Below are 18,526 nucleotides of genomic sequence, written 5' to 3'. Positions count from 1 at the left end.
TTAGCAGCAGGGTTCATTGAGGGTCACAGCAGTTCTACTCGCAGGTCTTTGATGTTTTATTTTATTTTATTTTTCTTTCAGTGTCTTGCTCTGTGGTTGCTGGTAGGTCCTAGTCTATGTGATGGCCGGTGAGGCAGGCAGTTGTTTTTTTTGTAACTCTTTCTCTAATTATTTTATTTGTGATTTCAGTCATGCCCTTAAAATACAGTATCTATAAAGACATAGGTTAAAAATATAAAAGAATCCAGGCATGGTGGCTCACACTTGTAATCTCAGTACTTAGGATGCTGAGACAAGAGGATTGAGGTTCGAGGTCAGCCTCAGCAATAAGTGGGACTCATTATCCTAGTGAGAGCCTATTTCAGAAATAAAAATAAAATAGGGCTGGGGGTGTAGCTTGGAGGTGGAATCCTCCTCGGTTCAATCCTCAGGACCATACAAAAAATAAAGAGTAAAAAAGAGAGCTATTGTCAAGTAAGCCATTCAAATTCTGTCCTGAAACAGCAATCTCCCATCAGTTCTCAGTAATAGGATGTACGTTTTTAAAGTATTATGATATTATGTATGAGGAAAAATTAAAAATTTACATCTCATCCTCATACATTGGCACATACCTGTAAATGCCAACTTCTCAGGAGGTTGAGGCAGGAAGATTGGAAGTTCAAAGATTATGGGCAAGATAGTGAGACCCTGTCTCAAACTAGAAAATGGGCTGGGGATATAGCTCAGCGGCAGAACCTGATCATTAGCAAGGCCCGAGTTCAACCCCCAGTACCACCAAAGAAAGAAAATTGCATCTCCAGGTTTATGTAAGTATTTATCTAATTACCTATAAACATAGATAAATAAAGGACTTTTTAAGACAAGAATATTTTATAGAGTATACTTAAGAATTTACACACACACAAACACACATATACACATACACAGAGTGGTACTGGAGGATTGAACTGGGGCAGGGAGAAAAGGGTTTTATCTTCTATCTCTGAGCTACACCCCCATCCCTAATTAATTTTTTTTATTTGAAAACAGGGTCTTTCTTGTTAGTCTTAAGCCTGTGATCCTCTTTTCTCAGCCTCCTATGGGCCACTGCACCTGGTTTAAGAATATGTTGTTATTGATTTCATAGGACTCAGGTTAATGAGAACTTAAGAGAAGCATGCATTGAGATAGGGTGTTTAGGGAATTTGACTTTGCCCAGTCCTTTATTGTTAAAGTCAAACTTAGCAAACTCACTACTTGTCCAAGCAGTCTCCTTTCTGTTTTTCTTTCTGCTCCAACTTTTTACTACATTGTGTTTCCTACAAAAAGTTAACATATGGGGCTGGGCGTGGTGGCGCACGCTTGTAATCCCAGTGCTTGGGAGGCTGAGGATCACACAAGTTTGTAACCAGCCTCAGCTACTGAGTGAGGCTCTCAGTGACTTAGTGAGACCCTGTTTCCAAATAAAGTATAAAAATAGGTCTGCGAGTATAGTCCGGAGGTAGAAAGCCCCTGGGTTCTACCCCCAGTACTACACACACACACACACACACACACACACACACACACACACACACACACAAAGTTAACATTATCTTTTTTGTTTAAAGTAATTATCATTATTTTTATTATTTCTCGAGTACTGGGGATTGAATCCAAGGGCATTCTACTTCCAAGCTACACTCCATCACTATTTTATTTTATTTTATTTATTTTGAAATGATCTCATTAAGTTGTGGAGGGCCTTTCTAAGTAGCTGAGGCCAGCCAAGAACCTGTGATCCTTCTGTATCAGCCTCCTAATAAGTACTGGGATTACAAGGATACTGGAAGTAGTGTGTGTGTGTGTGTGTGTGTGTGTGTGTGTGTGTGTGTGTGTTAGTTACTGGGGATGGAACCTAGGGACATGCTACCTCCGAGCCACACTCCCAGCCCTAATTTTTATTCTTTAGTTGGGAACAGGGTCTCACTGAGTTGCTGAGAGCCTCAGTAAGTAGCTGAGGCTGGCTTCGAACCTACACAATTCTCCTGTCTCAGCCTCCCAAGTACTGGGATTATAAGTGTGCGCCACCACGCCCAGCAAAAGTAATTATTTTTAAATATCACTTGGAAGGTCAGAACCACAATTGATTAAGTCTTTTATTTGTTTTTGTGGTACTGGAAAATGAACCTAGGGGCATTCTATCTCTAAGCTATACCCTCGACCTTTTTATTATTTGTTTTGAAACAGAGTTTCACTAGGTTGCTATGAGCTACTTGCTGAGGCTGTCCTTGAACCTACCATCTTCCAATCTCAGCCTCCCACATGCCCCCTTTGGTACTGGAGGTTGAACCAGTACAAAATGTGAAAGAAGTCATATATACATATTAGATATCCAGAATAGGCACATTCATATAAATAGAAGTAGACTAGTGGCTTCCTAAGGGCTGGGGATGTTGGAGGAGAGCAAAAGGATACAAGCTTGCTTTTGGGAACAATTAAAACACTCTAAAATTGTTTGTGATGGTTGTATAGACTAAATGTATACACTAAAGCTGTTAAATTAGATGTTCTTTTGAGAGCAGTGAATCATAGGTCCTATGAATTTTATCTCGGTAGAACTGTTAAAAGAAAAAAAAAAAAACAACTCAAGCCGGGTATGGTGGTGTGTGCTTGTAATCCCAGTATTTGGGAGGCTGAGACAGGAGGATTGCGCAGGTTCAAAGCCAGCCTCAGCTATTAGTGAGGCTCTCAGCAATTTAGTGAGACCCTGTTCCCAAATAAAATAGAAAACCGGGTGTAGTGGTGCGTTCTTATAATCCCAGTGCTTGGGAGGTTGAGACTGGAGGATCGCACAGGTTCAAAGCCAGCCTCAGCTACTTAGACTCTCAGCAACTTAGTGAGACCCTGTTTCCAAATAAAGTATAAAATAGGTCTGGGAGTGTAGCCCAGAGGTAGAAAGCCTCAGGGCATATGGTGGTGATTGGTTTGGTAATATGAAGGAACAGGATATAGAGCTTCGCTTCTACAAAATTTAAAGATTACCCCTTTAACAAATTTGATGTAACATAATTTTCAATAAATTTGATAATAAATTGCCATAAAGTATATTCCTCTTTGCTTTTTCTTTTAAGTCATTGAAAGTTCAGAATTGACTCCTGATTTTCTATATTTCCTTTCTCATATGATTTCATTAATTTAAAGAAAATCTCTCATGTTAGGTTTTAGAGGATTTTAGAATATCAAAGAGGGGAATTCCTTTTAATGAAAATTCCCCCCTTTTTTGTAGTACTAGAAGTTGAACACAGAGGCATTCTACCAATACTGAGCTGTACTCTCAACCTTTTAATATATTTTTTTGTTTTGGGGCCGGGTTTGGTGGCACACACTTATAATCCCAGCATTTGGGAGGCTGAGAGTGGAGGATCGTGGTTCACAGACAGCCTCAGCTATGTAGCGAAGCCCTTCGCAACTCAGTGAGAGCCTGTTTCAAAAAAATAAAAAGACTAAGCTGGGCGTGGTGGCACACGCTTGTAATCCCAGCATTCGGGAAGCTGAGACTGGAGGACCACAGTTCGCAGACAGCCTCAGCTACCTAGTGAGGCCCTCTGCAACTCAGTGAGACCCGGTTTCAAAATAAAGAATAAAAAATAGGGCAGGAGTTGTAGCTCGGAGGTCGAATGCCCCTGGGTTCCACCCCCAGACCCATAAATACATACATACATACATACATACATACATACATACATACTAAACAATAGGACTGGGGTTGTAGCTCGGAGGTACAGTGCCACTGAGTTCCATCCCCAATACTGCAAAAAAAAAAAAAATAGAATTTTTTGTTGTTGTTGTTTGAAATAGTGTCTCACTAGGTTGTTGAAGCTGTGATCTCCTTTCTTGGCCTCCCAAGTACTAAGATTATAGATATGCACAAAATTTCACATCTTGATTTCCTTTGGCTATTAGACTCTACCCCTTCTTCCACAAATAGATGTTATTTTTATATTTTTACTTTAAATATATGCCCTTTATATTCATTAGGGAAACAATATGTGTATTTTCAGACATAAATATAGCCTTTATCATAAGTTTATATAAATTTTGAGGATTTTATTTATCTTAACTTTTCCCAGAGAACCAAGAAATAAGTTATATTTGATAACTATGAATTTAGTATTCGTGGAATGAACTAGAAAAGCTGGTGAAATTTAGCCATTTTGGTAATTAGCAAAGTTAGTGTACTTCTAATTGAAGAACACTGTATTAGCCAGGCTGGTGGCGTATGCTTGCTGTCCCAATACTTGGGAGGCTGAAACAAGAGAATCGCAGGTTTTCATCCAGCCTCAGTTACTTAGTTAAAAAAAAATAAAGAATAAGAAAAATAAAGAATAAGTAAATAAGAATAAAATAAAATAAGAATAAAGTAAGAATAAGAAAAATAATAAGAAATAAGAATAAAGAAATAAAAAAAGAATAAAATAAAATAAGAAAAATAAAGAATAAGAAATAGGGCTGGGAGCATATCTCAGAGGTAGAATGCCCCTGGGTTCAATCTCCAATACTGAAAAAAAAGAGAGAGAGAGAGAGAGAAGAACACTGTATTAATTTTATTTGAAGCTTTGGTGCTTATGTTATTTGTGGACCTGGGCAAGAATTAGCATAACTAATTGCATGCTTGGGCAAGTCCCTTGCATATTTTTAGCTTTAATAAAATATAGTTAAGTGTAAATCAGCTTCAAGGAGGAAAGTTAGGGAATGTAAATATTGGTGCTAATTAGCATGTTCTACATAATTTAGAGTATAAATCTCAGCAATATTTATTTATTGTGTCTTGAATACAAAATGAAAATAGCCTGGAGCAAGCTCTAGAAAGTGTTAAAACTGGAGGGAATAGTTGGAAGTAATGTGATTAAAAAAAAAAAAAATACTGCCCCAGGGATTACCTGCTTTTAAAGTCTTGTGGCCCAGAGATACTAGACTCTGGCCTTAGACTGTGGGGGCTTTCAGCAACACACATTTGTTAAGTTCTCTTTCAGTTTCCTGAAGTTTATTTTTTTAATGTTTTTTTCAAATCCACTGTGAAATCTGTAAAAGCTAAATACTTAGTTTAGAATACAAGTGTGTCTGTCTAACTTAATGTGCCTTTTATTTGAAAGGAAAGTAAGGTTGTTGGGTTCAAGATAGTCTGGCTGTAGGCGGAGGTGCTTAAACACTAAGGTAGGCCTGTAGATCTAGGCAGTGATTCCTTCTGGTCCCTTCAAGTTTCCTATGAGTAGTCAGAGCTCTACCCCTTTAAGAGTGCAGCAAAGCAAATGAGCTATAAAAGGACTTGCGTCTTCCACTCAAGAAGCAGTATCTACCAGAGGAAAATAAGAATATTCCATTTAAGGTTTACATGTTGCTGCTGCGAGTCGGCTGTGACAGCACTTAGAACTTAGGGAACTTGGCTACGGGGAGTGTGGTCTGCAGCCTTGCACTGCACCTAAAATCAAGTCAGTGGCTGTAGCTTCCACATACAGAGAGCAGTGCTGCTACTTTGAGTGCCTGTCACGTTCTATTTTTGCCATTAATTCACAAGGAGGTACTTTGAGAGTCAGGCGATTACCTCAGGTTAATAGGCAGCTGGAGTCCAACCCTTTCTCTTTTTTCCTCCTTCTTTCAGTACTGGGGATGGAACCCAAGCACATTCTACCTCTGAGCTGCACCTCTAGCCCTATTTTTTATTCTTTCTTTTGAAACAGGGTCTCACTAAGTTGCAGAGAGCCTCACAAGTTGCTGAGGCTTTTGGAGAACCTTCAGTCCTCCGGTCTCAGCCTCTCAAGTACTGGGATTTACAAGCATGTGTCACCACGCCTGGCCAGCCGTAGCTCCTAACCACAGCCCTGCACTGCGCCCTTTGAAAGTGGAGGTTGCTGCCAGAGGGCAAGGAGGAAAAATGCCATGTGGTGCAAATGGTGATTATGCCATAATTACATAATGCACCCCTCTGACCCTGACCCTGGGCAGGTCAGAAGGACAAGGGCTCATTTTCTGATTTAGTTCCCTCATAATACTAGTGTCTAGTGTGGAGAAGGAAGGGCTGTTTCCTTTTTGCCACATCATTGTGCTTAGACAAAGATTGGAGATATTAAACAGTAAGCAGGCATTTTGCTCTCTGTTTTTATGACATTAACTAGGACCTTAGAGAGGAAATGTGGGGGGAAATGATCAAGGCAAAGAGTCTAGTACAGGAACTTTGCAGACCACGTGCTAAGGTTTACATCTGATTGTCTTCCAAATTTTGGCTAGGACATACAAAAGCATTATGGTCAAGGTAGTTTGGAGAATTCAGTTTTGCAGTGATTCAAAGAATCGTAATATAAGGCCACAGAACTGAGGTTTACTTTCTTTTATAATTTTTTCTTTTATGATTTTTTGTTGCACTGAAAGATATATTACCTAAATTTGCCATTCTGACCATTTCATTTTATGATTCAGTGGCATTAATTACATAATGTGGAGCCACCACCACTACTTCCAAAACCTTTACCTTTCAGAATCTCTAATCCTGTTAGACTAATTCACCATTTCTTTTCATAATTTTCATCTCTTTTATCAACATTTTCATTTTGTTCATACATTGTTTTCCTGATCTCCTTTAGTGCTTTGCTCATATTTCCCTTTAGCTGTTTGAGCATATTTAAGACAAGTTATTTACATTCTTTGGTAAGTCCAATGTTAAGGCATCCTCAGGGACAATTTCTATAATATTTTCTTTCCTCAGATGGCTATCCTATATTATTTCTTTGTATGCTTTGTGAGTTATTCTGTTTTATTTTTGATGCTGGGGATTGAACTCGGGGGCATTCTACCCTAACTACACTCCCAGCCATATTTTATTTTTATTTTGAAACTGGGTCTAAGTTGTGGAGGGCATCACTAAGTAGCTGATGCTGGCCATGAACCTGTGATCTTCCTTTTGGCTAAGGAAAGGTATGGTCTTTAGCCTTATGCTGCACCTAAAAGAACATATTCCTTTTATATGATCTTCTTAGAATAGTCAAATTGCTAGACACAGGGTAGAACAGAGGTCTCGGGGGCTGGGGTGGGCAATCAGGGTACATTTTGTTTGGATCTGGGATGTTGGAAGCAGTGTAGTCAATGACTGGATCATGTGGGCTCTGACCCAGCAGTGGATTCATCCTTTGATAGATTAATTCATTGACGACTGGATGGACTACTAGGAGGCAGGACCTGGTCACTGGGAAATAGGTCACTGGGAGCATGTCCTAGAAGAGGTTATCTTGCCCCTGGCCACCGCCTCTTTTTCTGCTTCCCCGGTGCCATGAGCTGTCATTTCTCTGTCACAGCCTTCCACCCTGATGCTCTGCCTCATCTTAGGCCCAGAATGATGGATCTTGGCCAACCTTGGACTGACTCCTCTGAGACCACAAACCAAAATCTTTCTTCCTCTAAGTTCTTATGAGAGATTTAGTCAAAGCTATTAAAAACTGGCACAGTGTTTAGTGGATACAAAGTTGGATACAAAGTTTCTGTTTGGGTTCACCAAAAAGTTAGGGACTGGCAGAGCTTAATTTTATTGTAGTTTGTTGAGTTTAAAAAATTCTTAGCCAGGCGTGGTGGTGCACACTTGTAATCCCAGCATTCAGGAGGCAGAGACAGGAGGATCAAGGTTCACAGACAGACTCAGCTACTTAGTGAGGCCCTTTGCAACTCAGTGAGACCCTGTTTCAAAATAAAGAATAAAAAATAGTGCTGGGGGTGTAGCTCAGAGGTAGAATACCCCTGGGTTCCATCTCCAGTACCACCAAACAAAACAACAAACCCACAAATTCTTGAGCATTTTTTTACTGTAGGTCACCATTATAATAGGCAAGGAAATTAGGAACTTGCCCTGTGTTACATTAGTAATAGTGGACACTGAGGATTCAGTCTCAGGCAGTGATTAAAGACTCGAGTCCAGTTGTTACACCATACTCTCACTCTTGCTGAAATTAAAATGTGTGTTTAAAGTCATTCTGTTTTCTATTTGACTTGCCACAATTTGCCACAGAATCAGCACGTGCCTTCTGAGTGTGTTGATAGCTGTGTTTCTGCAAAAACAACTCCTGCCTGCCAGCTTCAGCAAGATAAAACATGACCAGAGAAAGGTGGACGGTTCACTCTTTTTTTTTTTTTTTGTAGTGGGAATTGAACCCAGAGGCATTCTACCTCTGAGCTATACCACCAGCCATAGTATATTTTTTATTTTGAAACAGGGTCTCAATAGATTGCTGAGAGTTTCACTACTTTGCCGAGTCTGTCCTTGTACCTGTGATCCTCTTTTCTCAGCCTCCCAAGTACTGAGATCACAGTGGGATTACAAACATGTGCCACCACACCCGGCAGTGGTTCATTCTTAAGGATGTGATTAAGTTTGATTTGTTTCAGTAATTATCTTTCAGTGATGGTGTAACTTTCTCTCAGATTCTAAGGATTTGATCTAGCTTCAGTTCATTGAAAGGGACCTTTAACAAAGAAAGCATTACTCTAAAAGCAGTAAGTGGAGCTGGGCATGCTGGTGCATCCCCTGTATTCTCATCAACCTAATGAGACCCTGTTTCCAAATAAGGAATAAAATTGGGCTAGGGGGTGTAGCTCAAAGGTAGAGTGTCTCTGGGTTCAATCCCCAGTAACACAAACAAAAGCAGTAAATGTAGTTTTGTTTCCTGATACCTTTCTTTCAAAATCTTGGTGATTATATTTGAAAGAAGACATGTGAATAGGTAGGAGAGCCTCCTGCTTTATTTCTTATTAATTAATTATTTATTTAGGTACTGGGGATTGAGCCCAGGAGCAGTCTACTTCCAGACTACACCCCCAGCCCTTTTTATTTTTTTGGAAACGGGGTTTCACTAGGTTGATGAGTCTTACTACTTGTTGAGTCCTTCCTCAAACCTATAATCTTCCTGTTTCAGCCTCCTAAGAATTGGGATTACAAACATTTGCCACCACGCTCAATTTTACTTTTTATGTGTAAATGTGATTTCGTACCAGAGTCGACATGATAATAAATCAGTTATAAATAAATCAGATAATAAATAAAGATACTGACTTTCCCAAAGTCATAGTGCTAGAAAGCAGTAAATATTTTTTCAAGTGCTGGGGTTTAACCTAGGGCCTTGTGTATTCTAGTCAAGTGCTGTCCACTGAGCTATACCCACAGCCTGTTATTTATTTATTTATTTATTTATTTATTTATTTATTTTTATTCCAGCCTTATTTTGTTGTTGTTGTTTTTTGAAACAGGGTCTGGCAAAGTTGCTGGGGCTGGGTTCAAACCTATGATCCTTGTCTTAGCCTTCCAAGTATTGGGATTACAGGTGTGTACCACTATGTCTATCTTCACTAGCCCTTTTAAAATTTTTGTTTTGAAGCCAGTCTTGGTGGCTCATGCCTGTAATCCTAGTACTTGGGAAGCCAAGACAGGAGGATCTCAAGTTCAAAGCTGTCCTCATCAACTTGGAGAGGCTCTCAGCAACCTTGTAAGACCCTGTTTCCAAATAAGAAATTAAAAATAGGGCCGGGGTGGGGGGACTGTAGCTGGGGGGTAGAGTGCCTCTGTGTTCAATTCTCAGTACCACAGAAATGAAGGAGTGAATGAATAAATGAATATTTCATTTGTGACATTTCACTAAATTGCCAGGCTAGCCTGGAGTCTGTGATCGTCCTCCCCCAGCCTCCCTTGTAGCAGGGGTCGCAGGTGCACACTGCTACACTGGGTTTCATGTGTAAGCCCAGCAACTTGACTTCAGAGCCCAGGTTCTCTATCTTTTGAATTTCAGTTTCTTGCATAATTTCTACTATTTCCCTGAGAATCAGATGACACAGTGGGAATGGACTTGTAGTACATACACCTTGTGATACATAATAATAACATTTCCCAAGAAATACTTGAGCACAAGCCTTACTAAATCCTGAGGCTGTACTGGTGGCTCCTACACCTGCTCTGCTCTGTAAGGGGACATTCCGGGCAGGGCCACCGCAGGAAGTAAATGAATCTGTGTACAAGATGGTGCTCTCATGCTTTGAGTTGTAGGGCGCAGCATCTGAAGTGTATTAGCCCTTTACATAACCCTCTCCCTATGCCCAGACAACCTCATCAGATTAGCTTATCATAAGTGCAGTCATTTGCCGCTCTCCTGACCAAGCCTTGATAGTGTCCGTATAACATCTTTCAAACTACAATTTTATCTGTGATAATTTCTGATAATACCAAACTTCCCAATTACATTATGATAAATCTCTTTCCTTTGATTACTTATTACCTAAAGTACAAGCTGTGAGTTTTGCCTTTAAATCATCTAGTCGCATCATTCTTGCTATCATGAAGAGAGTCCTATCTCTTAGTTACATTCACAGATGGCAAAATAGCGCTAAATTACTCAAGGGAACATGAGCATCAGGGAGCATCCCTAGTGTTTCTAGGTAAAGGTCATTAAGGGCTACTACCACTTTCTTCCATAGTATGCCTCTTGACTACTCCCAGGGAGAGCTTCTAAGCTGAATGGATTAGCTTTGTGTCAAAACTAATGGAATTCAGGTGATATATAATAAATTGAATAAAATATCTTAGTCAAGGTCATTTCTCCAGGCTCTGGCCTAAGGATGTTATGAATAATTTCTCTAAGCTGGGTGTGGTGGCACATGCTTGTAACCACAGCATTCGGGAGCCTGAGACCTGGAGGATCGCGGTTCGCGGACAGCCTCAGCTACTTAGTGAGGCCCTCTGCAACTCAGTGAGACCTGGTTTCAAAATAAAGAATAAAAAATAGGTCAGGAGGTGTAGCTCAGAGGTCAAATGCCCCTGGGTTCCATCCCCAGACCCGCAAAAAAAAAAAAAAAAAATTTTTTTCCTCTAAATAAATAAAAACCTCAGGTAGAAGATACATGTATACTGCTTCCATTTTAGAACTTGATGAATTGACAGGTGCTAAGTTAAATTAGGACCTGTGAATTTGCCTGTCACTGTCTATAGGTACTTAGCATCACCATGATACTTAATAGGTAGTTTTAACTAGAACTTGTTTGGCTTCCACAGATGAAGGTAAATAAAATATTTTTGTTTCTGTCTGGCTGTATGGATTTTCATGTGGTAAATAGCTTCATTTATATTGAAAGGGACTATCATGAAGGGGAAGTTATATGTGGTAGTTTGTTTTTATTTGTTTTTTCCTTAACTATAAATATATTTTAACAGAAAACCTTTGTATATCAGAAGGAATTTCAGTACTAACTCATAAAATATAATTAGATTTGCTTTTTAGGCAAAACATTTGTATGACTCATGTGCATCAAAAGTAAGAACATCAAAATTATTTTGAAATCCACATGGAAAAATATTGAAGCTTCCTGTTATATTATGGATGCTGTATTAATATATTTTACAGTATTTTAGCATATTATACAGGTATCATTTCTAAGTCATGACTGTGCAAGTATTTATTTTCTTTCTCTTTACACTTATTAAACACAAGTTCATGGAATATAACTCAGTGCTAAAAACAAATGAGTTTTTGAAAAGACACCAAGGAAACGTAAATGCATATTACCAATAAAAGAAGCCAGCCTGAAAAGGATGCATATTCTGTTACTGGGTGGAAAGAAAATAACACCAAAACAGCTAGCTCTGTCCTATTCAAACAGACAGTATCATTAAGAAATTTTAACTAAGCATTTTAATATTCCAACATCATTCTTACAGTTGCTTTTGTTCCTGTAACTTTAGGGCTATAAGCTTTATTAGCATTATTTACCTTTGCCACTGGATGTTTTTCTTCGAATTTAAAACAAATGGACTGTATCAGAAGTGTTTTACAAATCCTGTGACATTTATTCTTCCAGTAGCAGTGAAACGTCTGTTCAGGTGAGGGTTGGGAGCATACCTTTCTGTGCATACCGTCTCATTTAATCCTTGTAGTAATCTTCTAAAGTAGATGTTATTTTTCCATGCTATGGAGAGAAAAACTAGGGGATCAAAGAGATTAATTTGCCAAAGATACAAAAGTAAGTAGTAAAAGCAGGCTACTCTGGTTTACACTTTTCTTCTAACTCTTTGGCAATACATAATTTTTCAATATGAATTCTTTTTATCTTATTAATTTTGTAAAACTTTAATAAGGCCATATTTCTAGATCACTATTTTTGTGAGTGGCTAAATGTCCTAATTTCATATGTACCTAAGATAAAGTTATATTTAATAAGATGGAAAAACAATTGATTATTTAAGCCATGATAGAATTCTTAAAGCCTCGGCACAGCTAGAAGCAGAAAACTACTCTTTGGTATGGAATATTGTGAAACTCTTCTTGCAAGATTATTCATTTAATTTTCTTGCTCGAAAAATCTAATATCCCACTGTTTATGCAATCCACATTCTAGGCAAAGGAGAGGAGGAACAGTAGTTATATAGTCTGTGTGTATGTAGAAAAACAGATACTTGTTTTAGGGAGGTAAACTTAGCTTCAGGTTTTTGTTTCTGTTTTGTTATTTGTGTGTGTGTGTGTGTGTGTGTGTATTTTAGGCATTAGAGATGGAACCCAGAGGCATTCTATATCTGAATCACATCACTATCGCCGGCTCTTTTATTTTTTATTTTGAAATAGGGTCCTGCTATGTTGCTGAAGGTCTCACTGTGTTGCTGAGGCAGCTTTTTTTTTTTTTTTTTTTTTTTTTGTGGTACTGGGGGTGGAACCCAGAGGCTTTCTACCTCCAGGCTATATTCCCAGACTTTTTTTATATTTTATTTGGAAACAGGGTCTCACTAAGTTGCTGGAAGCCTCACTGAGTAGCTGAGGCTGGCTTCGAACCCGTGCGATCCTCCTGTCTCAGCCTCCCAAGCGCAGGGATTACAAGCGTGTGCCACCACGCCCGGCTCTGAGGCTGCTTTTGAACCTTAGATCCTCCTGTCTCATTCTCCCAAGTGCTGTGGGCTTACAGGCATGTGGCACTGTGCCCAGCTCCAGTTTTATTAAATAATTGTTCAATTTTGTGTACAACTATAGTCTGTATTTCTTTCTTTCCCCTCCCCTCCCTTCCTTATGGTGCGGAGAGTGGAACCCAGGGCTTCAAACATGCTAGGCAAGCACTCTACTACTGAGCTATGCCCCTAGCCCCTTATATTTCTTAATTTCCAAAATCTCCATGGGGATTTTGAGTGTTTCAGAGGGTTGTATATAGGAGGGACTTGAAAGCTCATGTGGTCAGTCCCTTCATGTAGATAAGGACACTGTAACACAGCAAGTAACATGTCTAATCCAAAGTCACTTGGAAAAATAACAGCAGAACTGAGGTCCATGGCTCCTCTTCTGGTGCACTTCCATTATATTATATACTGTGTCCCACCAAGGAACGTTACCTTAGGGGGCAAGAGGGTATTGTAGTTCACTTAACTCTGCAGCTCATGACCTTTAAACCCTGGCAGATAGTCCTTTTGTAGCATGAAAAATGCAGTATAAGTGCTGCTGACCTCTTGATCTATCTGGAGTGTCCCATCTGAGCCTAGTGAAGGTCATATCTCCTTCTCTTCTCTACACTTGGCATATTCTAATTGCCCATCTTTACCTTCTATTGCTCTCAGAATCCTTAGATTCCTTCCTGTATGTTTTGTGAACTTCTGTTGTTTATATTTTATAATTAACAGTTTTCGTCATGTTGAAATTTCTTACCATTACTTACCAATAAGTATTGCTCGTTTTAAGTTGAGTCACAATAACATTGATTATTAAAATAATTTAGAGAAAACATGCTTCTAGCTAGAAACTTGACCATTATTAATCAAAACTGTCTAGATACCTGAGATAATCACAATGCATGTTTATTCAGGATTTTTTTTCTTCTTTTTTTTCTTCTTCCAGAAAAGGGAGACATTGATTATCTCCTTTTTCCTTAGTGTGTGGTCCTTTTTCCAGAGGGAAAAAAAGAGAGGGGAGGGGGAGAGAGAGAGAGAGAGAGAGAGAGAGAGAGAGAGAGAATGAAAATGAATGAATGAATAAGTGAGTGTTACTGAGGATTGAACCCAGAGACATTCTCCCTTTGAACTACAACCCCAGCTCTGTTTATTTTATTTTGTTTTATTTTATTTTATTTTTTTGCGGGTCTGGGGATGGAACCCAGGGGCATTTGACCTCCAAGCTACACCCCCTGCCCTATTGTTTATTCTTTATTTTGAAGCAGGGTCTCACTAAGTTGCGGAGGGCCTCACTAAGTAGCTGAGGCTGTCCGTGAACCGCGATCCTCTGGTCTGTCTCCCGAATGCTGGGATTACAAGTGTGCACCACCACGCCCGGCTTCTGTTTAAATTTAAATTTTTTTATTTTTATTTTTGGTGCTGGGGATGGAACCCAGGGGATTTTACCCCCCAGCCCTATTTTTCTGTCTTTTTAATTTTGAAACAGGATCTCACTGAGTTGCAAAGGGCCTCACTAAGTAGCTGAGGTTGTCTGTGAACTGTTTTCCTTCAGTCTCGGCCTCCTGAATGCTGGGATTACAAGCATGCGCTACCACACCCGGCTCTGATTTTTTATTTTGAAACAGGATCTTGCTGAGTTGAGGAGGCTAGCTTTGAACCTGTGATCCTCCTTCCTTACGCTCTTTTCCCTTACCTTTAAAGGTTTTTTTTTTATATTATTTAACTTCTTTTTTATAAAAATTCAGCCTTTATTTCACAAGGAAAAGTGGGATAATATTTTGATAACTATATAGGCCAGTTTGTGTGTGTGTGTGTGTGTGTGTGTGTGCGCGCGCGCGCTGGGGATTGAACCCAGGAGCTTTCTGCCTCCAAGCCACAACCCTAATGTATTTTGTTTTTTATTTAGAAATAGAGCCTTACTAAGTTGTGGAGGGCCTAAGTTGCTGAGGCTGGTGGCGAACCTGTATTCCTCCTGTCTCAGCCTTCCAAGTGCTGGGATTACAGGTATGCGTTCAGGATGAGCATGAATGTCTTAGTCTAGCACAGTGGCTGGAAAGGGGAAAGCACACCAAAAATCCCAGTTCCATTGCAGTTTACTCTAGAAAACTCCTGTTCCCACATTGTTAATCTTTGGTTTCTAATTGGAAGAGTGGCAATTAGAAGTAAAAAAAACCATATGTGTTTCTATAAATAATCTTTTCTACAAAATGGCAAACCACCGCTGGGCCTAAATATATCCAGAGGCCAACTGACATGCACTTTGTAGAAAAGAAGTCTCTAAAATATAAGTAATCACTGTAGGTGATTTTTCACTTTTAAGAAATCCAACACTTGAAATTTTAGTGCTGAAAGATGCTGTTCTGGATGTAATTAGGATGGCATTATATATAGATTAATCCCTGCATGGGGATTCTGATCTAATAAGGCTTTATATCAGTAACTGTAGTTAATGCAACCCCATATAATCCATATGCACAGTTCAGAGGAAAAGAAATTACTTTCAGGCTCCTGTTATAGGGAAGGGCACAAAGTTTGTTGGGGGAAGAACATAAATAGGCATAGATGGGAGGGGGATACTCTAGCTTTAGAATCTGTATGCTCAGAACAGTATGGATTATTTTATTAGTGAAATGAAAAATAAGCCTATCTGGCAAGAACACTGGGTTTATTAGAAGAGAGAAGGTGACAGGTTTTGGGTGCTGTGTCTGTAGAGGGAGGTTAGCCTCCCTCACACGTATACACTGTGCTGCTGAGTAAGACCCTTTCTGAAGCAGACTAGGGGAAGGTGCACAGGCAGACAGTCTCTTTAATCTAAACAGGAAAATTAGGACTGATACTGAAATTTTGATAAATGGCGAATTTATAATAAGAGTAAATTTTTTAATTTTTGAAATTTTTGTGCACTTAAGGAGCTGTGGGTCTAGCATTTATTTTTTAGTGAGTTTGAAAAGTTTTTGTTATTTAACATCACTTGTGTATTTGTGTGTGTGTGTGTGTGTGTGTGTTTGTGTGTGTGTGTGTGTGTGTGTGTGTGTGTGTGTTTGCGGTACTGGGGATGGAACTCAGGGGCATTCTACCTCCGAGATACATTCCCAGCCCTATTTTTTATTCTTTATTTTGAAACAGGGTCTCACTGAGTTGCAAAGAGTCTCATTCAGTAGCTGAGGCTGACTGTGAACCCAGATCCTCCTGTCTCAGCCTCCCCAATTCTGGGATTACAAGCATGCGCCACCACGCTCAGCTTTCTGTGTGTTTTTGTGGTACTTGGGATTTAATTCAATGGCATTCTACCTCTGAGCTATAACACCAGCCCTATTTTTAAGTTTTGAAATGGTATCGCACCAAGTTGCATAGGGCCTTACTAAATTGCTGAGGCTGGCCTTGAACCTGCAGTCTTTCTGTCTCAGCCTCCCAAGTACTGGGATTATATAAACATATACCACCATGCCCAGCAACTTCTTTTATTTTGGAGAAACATTTCACTGGTCACTGGCTCTGGCATCTGGATTCCCACCACTTTCCTGGGTTCCAGAAGTAGTTCTGATGTTGTCAGACCAGAATTGAAGGAGGAGGGCTCACCATCTTTATTTTTCTGTTATTGGATAGCACACTTACTTCACTATTCAGCTCTGTTTTACTTTGGGCAAGCCAGCACTTCTAATGGCAGCTGCACTGGTTTTCCTTTGGGAGAATCCATGTTTGGGTCAGTGTTAACCTGCATATCTTCTTTGGATCTCTTTTTATTAATACCCTTAATTATAAATCTGTAAAATGATTTATATGTATGTTAATAGCAGCAGTAAGATGTTAGTGCAATCTTAATTTAATGAGGGCAATAACATGATTTCTGAGGGTTTCATATGATTCATTTCATTTTAAAAGTTTTATGGTTGATAATGTAATTGTTTTTAAACATTCCGCAGTGGTGGGAATTTATGGTAACACTGGCTTTTTTGTTCCACTATATATTGGTGATGCTGTCTTTTCTTCTGTGAAAGGTGTTGTAAGTGCAGCAGGTGATGAAGAGGCTGCTGAAGTAAATGCCAATGACCAGTCAGAAGCTCTGAGGCCCCTTCTACACTCGCTCTTCTCCCTTCTCCAAGGGGACGTTGAACAGTTGGATTCAAGGACACTCCCCCTTTGTCTTCATCAGGTACTACATTCAGACCTCACTTTCACCCTTGCCAAAATTCTGGTCGCAGTATTTGAAATCATCTAAATCCAATTCTCTGTCATTGATTCTGTCCCACCCATTGTTGGTTAGACCAGAGGAAGATGACACTGGACCAGTTGCTGGTGGGAATTTTGGCATATTACTGACTGGTGACCACACTTCTACCTTGGGCACTTTATAGTTTGGACAGTGGCTAAATCCTTTTATTCAATAATTTAACTGTGTACAAATAGGAATCAGTATAGCCAGGGCCTAGAAAGCACCAACTCGGTGCCCAAACCCTTGCTAGACACTGAGGAAACAAAGACGTCTTTGAGTGTATGTCCTTAAGAGCCATGTAGAAAGGGAGAAACGGTTATGTAGAATCCTGAGTGTGGAATTCTGTACTGTCAGAGTGCACAGTTAAGGTTCAGTGGCACAAAATGGGTTATTAGCTTTGTTAATTACATGCACATTTATGTGCACCCCTGCCCTCTCCCATTTTCCACTGAAATATATTTATATATATATATATATATATATATATATATATATATATATTTTTTTTTTTTTTTTGGTGGTACTGGGGTTCCTGGAAGCCCTTCTACCTCCGGGCTACACTCCCAGACCTATTTTTGCATTTTTATTTGGAAACAGGGTCTCCTAAGCCAGCGCGTGGGGCTAGCTTCGAACCTGCGCGATCCTTCTGTCTCTGCCTCCCAAGTGCGGGGATTACAAGCGTGCGCCACCACGCCCGGCCTGAAATATTTTAAAGTAACCTGCAGGCATTGTGTCTCTTCACCCCTGAATACTTGCACATATATGTGCAAGGCTGGGTTTTGATCCCCAGCAGCCACCCCATTCTTGTTCTTTGGTGTGAGTAATCTTATACACTGTGTTAGTTAATACAGCTGTAAGTTAGCTTTAAGTATATAATTGAGGTCATATACTTGGAAACTTTTGTATAATAGTAAACAGAAAAACATAAAACTCTGTGCTCTTATGTCTCATGACCTCATACTGGACTTATTAGACTCAGGCAAGAAATGGATCCACTGGGATCCTCGAAGCCACTCTTTAAGATTGTAGCAAAAGATTCACCTTCTGTCTTGGTCTGTTGGGGCTGCTGTTGCAAAAATACTACAGATTGTAATTTACAAATAATAGAAATGTGCTGCTCACAGTTCTGGAGTCAGGGAGCCAAAAGCCAGGGAGCGGTGCCCTGTGCTTCCATAGATGGCCCCTGCATGCTGTGTCTTCACTTGTTGGCAGGCAAGCAGGCTCTCTCAGGCTCCTCCCATGAGGGCATCAACCTGTGGTATCTTTATGTCACCTCCCAAAAGGCACACCTCTTAATACCATCACAATGGGGATTAGATTTCTGTCTGAAAAACACAATATTCAGACCCTAGTACCTTCCTACTTTCTTTTTTCTTTCTTTCTTTTTTTTTTTTAGGTTGCTG

At 39.7% G+C, this 18,526-nt stretch overlaps 1 protein-coding gene across 1 annotated transcript in view; it reads left to right on the top strand.

Moving 5' to 3' along the window:
- The window catches only part of CNST (consortin, connexin sorting protein), a gene marked incomplete at both ends in the record, with an annotated part of 58,025 nt that overhangs the window by 7,730 nt on the left and 31,769 nt on the right, over positions 1–18,526 (top strand). The window contains one exon of the mRNA XM_080698690.1: positions 16,909–17,063. Within this exon, the coding sequence (XP_080554816.1) occupies positions 16,909–17,063 (155 nt within the window). The remainder of the gene's footprint in view (positions 1–16,908; positions 17,064–18,526) is intronic.

This window comes from Muscardinus avellanarius (genome assembly GCF_963383645.1).
Source record: "Muscardinus avellanarius genome assembly, chromosome: 7".
Lineage (NCBI taxonomy): Eukaryota > Metazoa > Chordata > Mammalia > Rodentia > Gliridae > Muscardinus > Muscardinus avellanarius.
The sequence above is the reverse complement of the archived record's forward strand: the minus strand, read 5'-3'. Positions and strand labels throughout refer to the sequence as shown.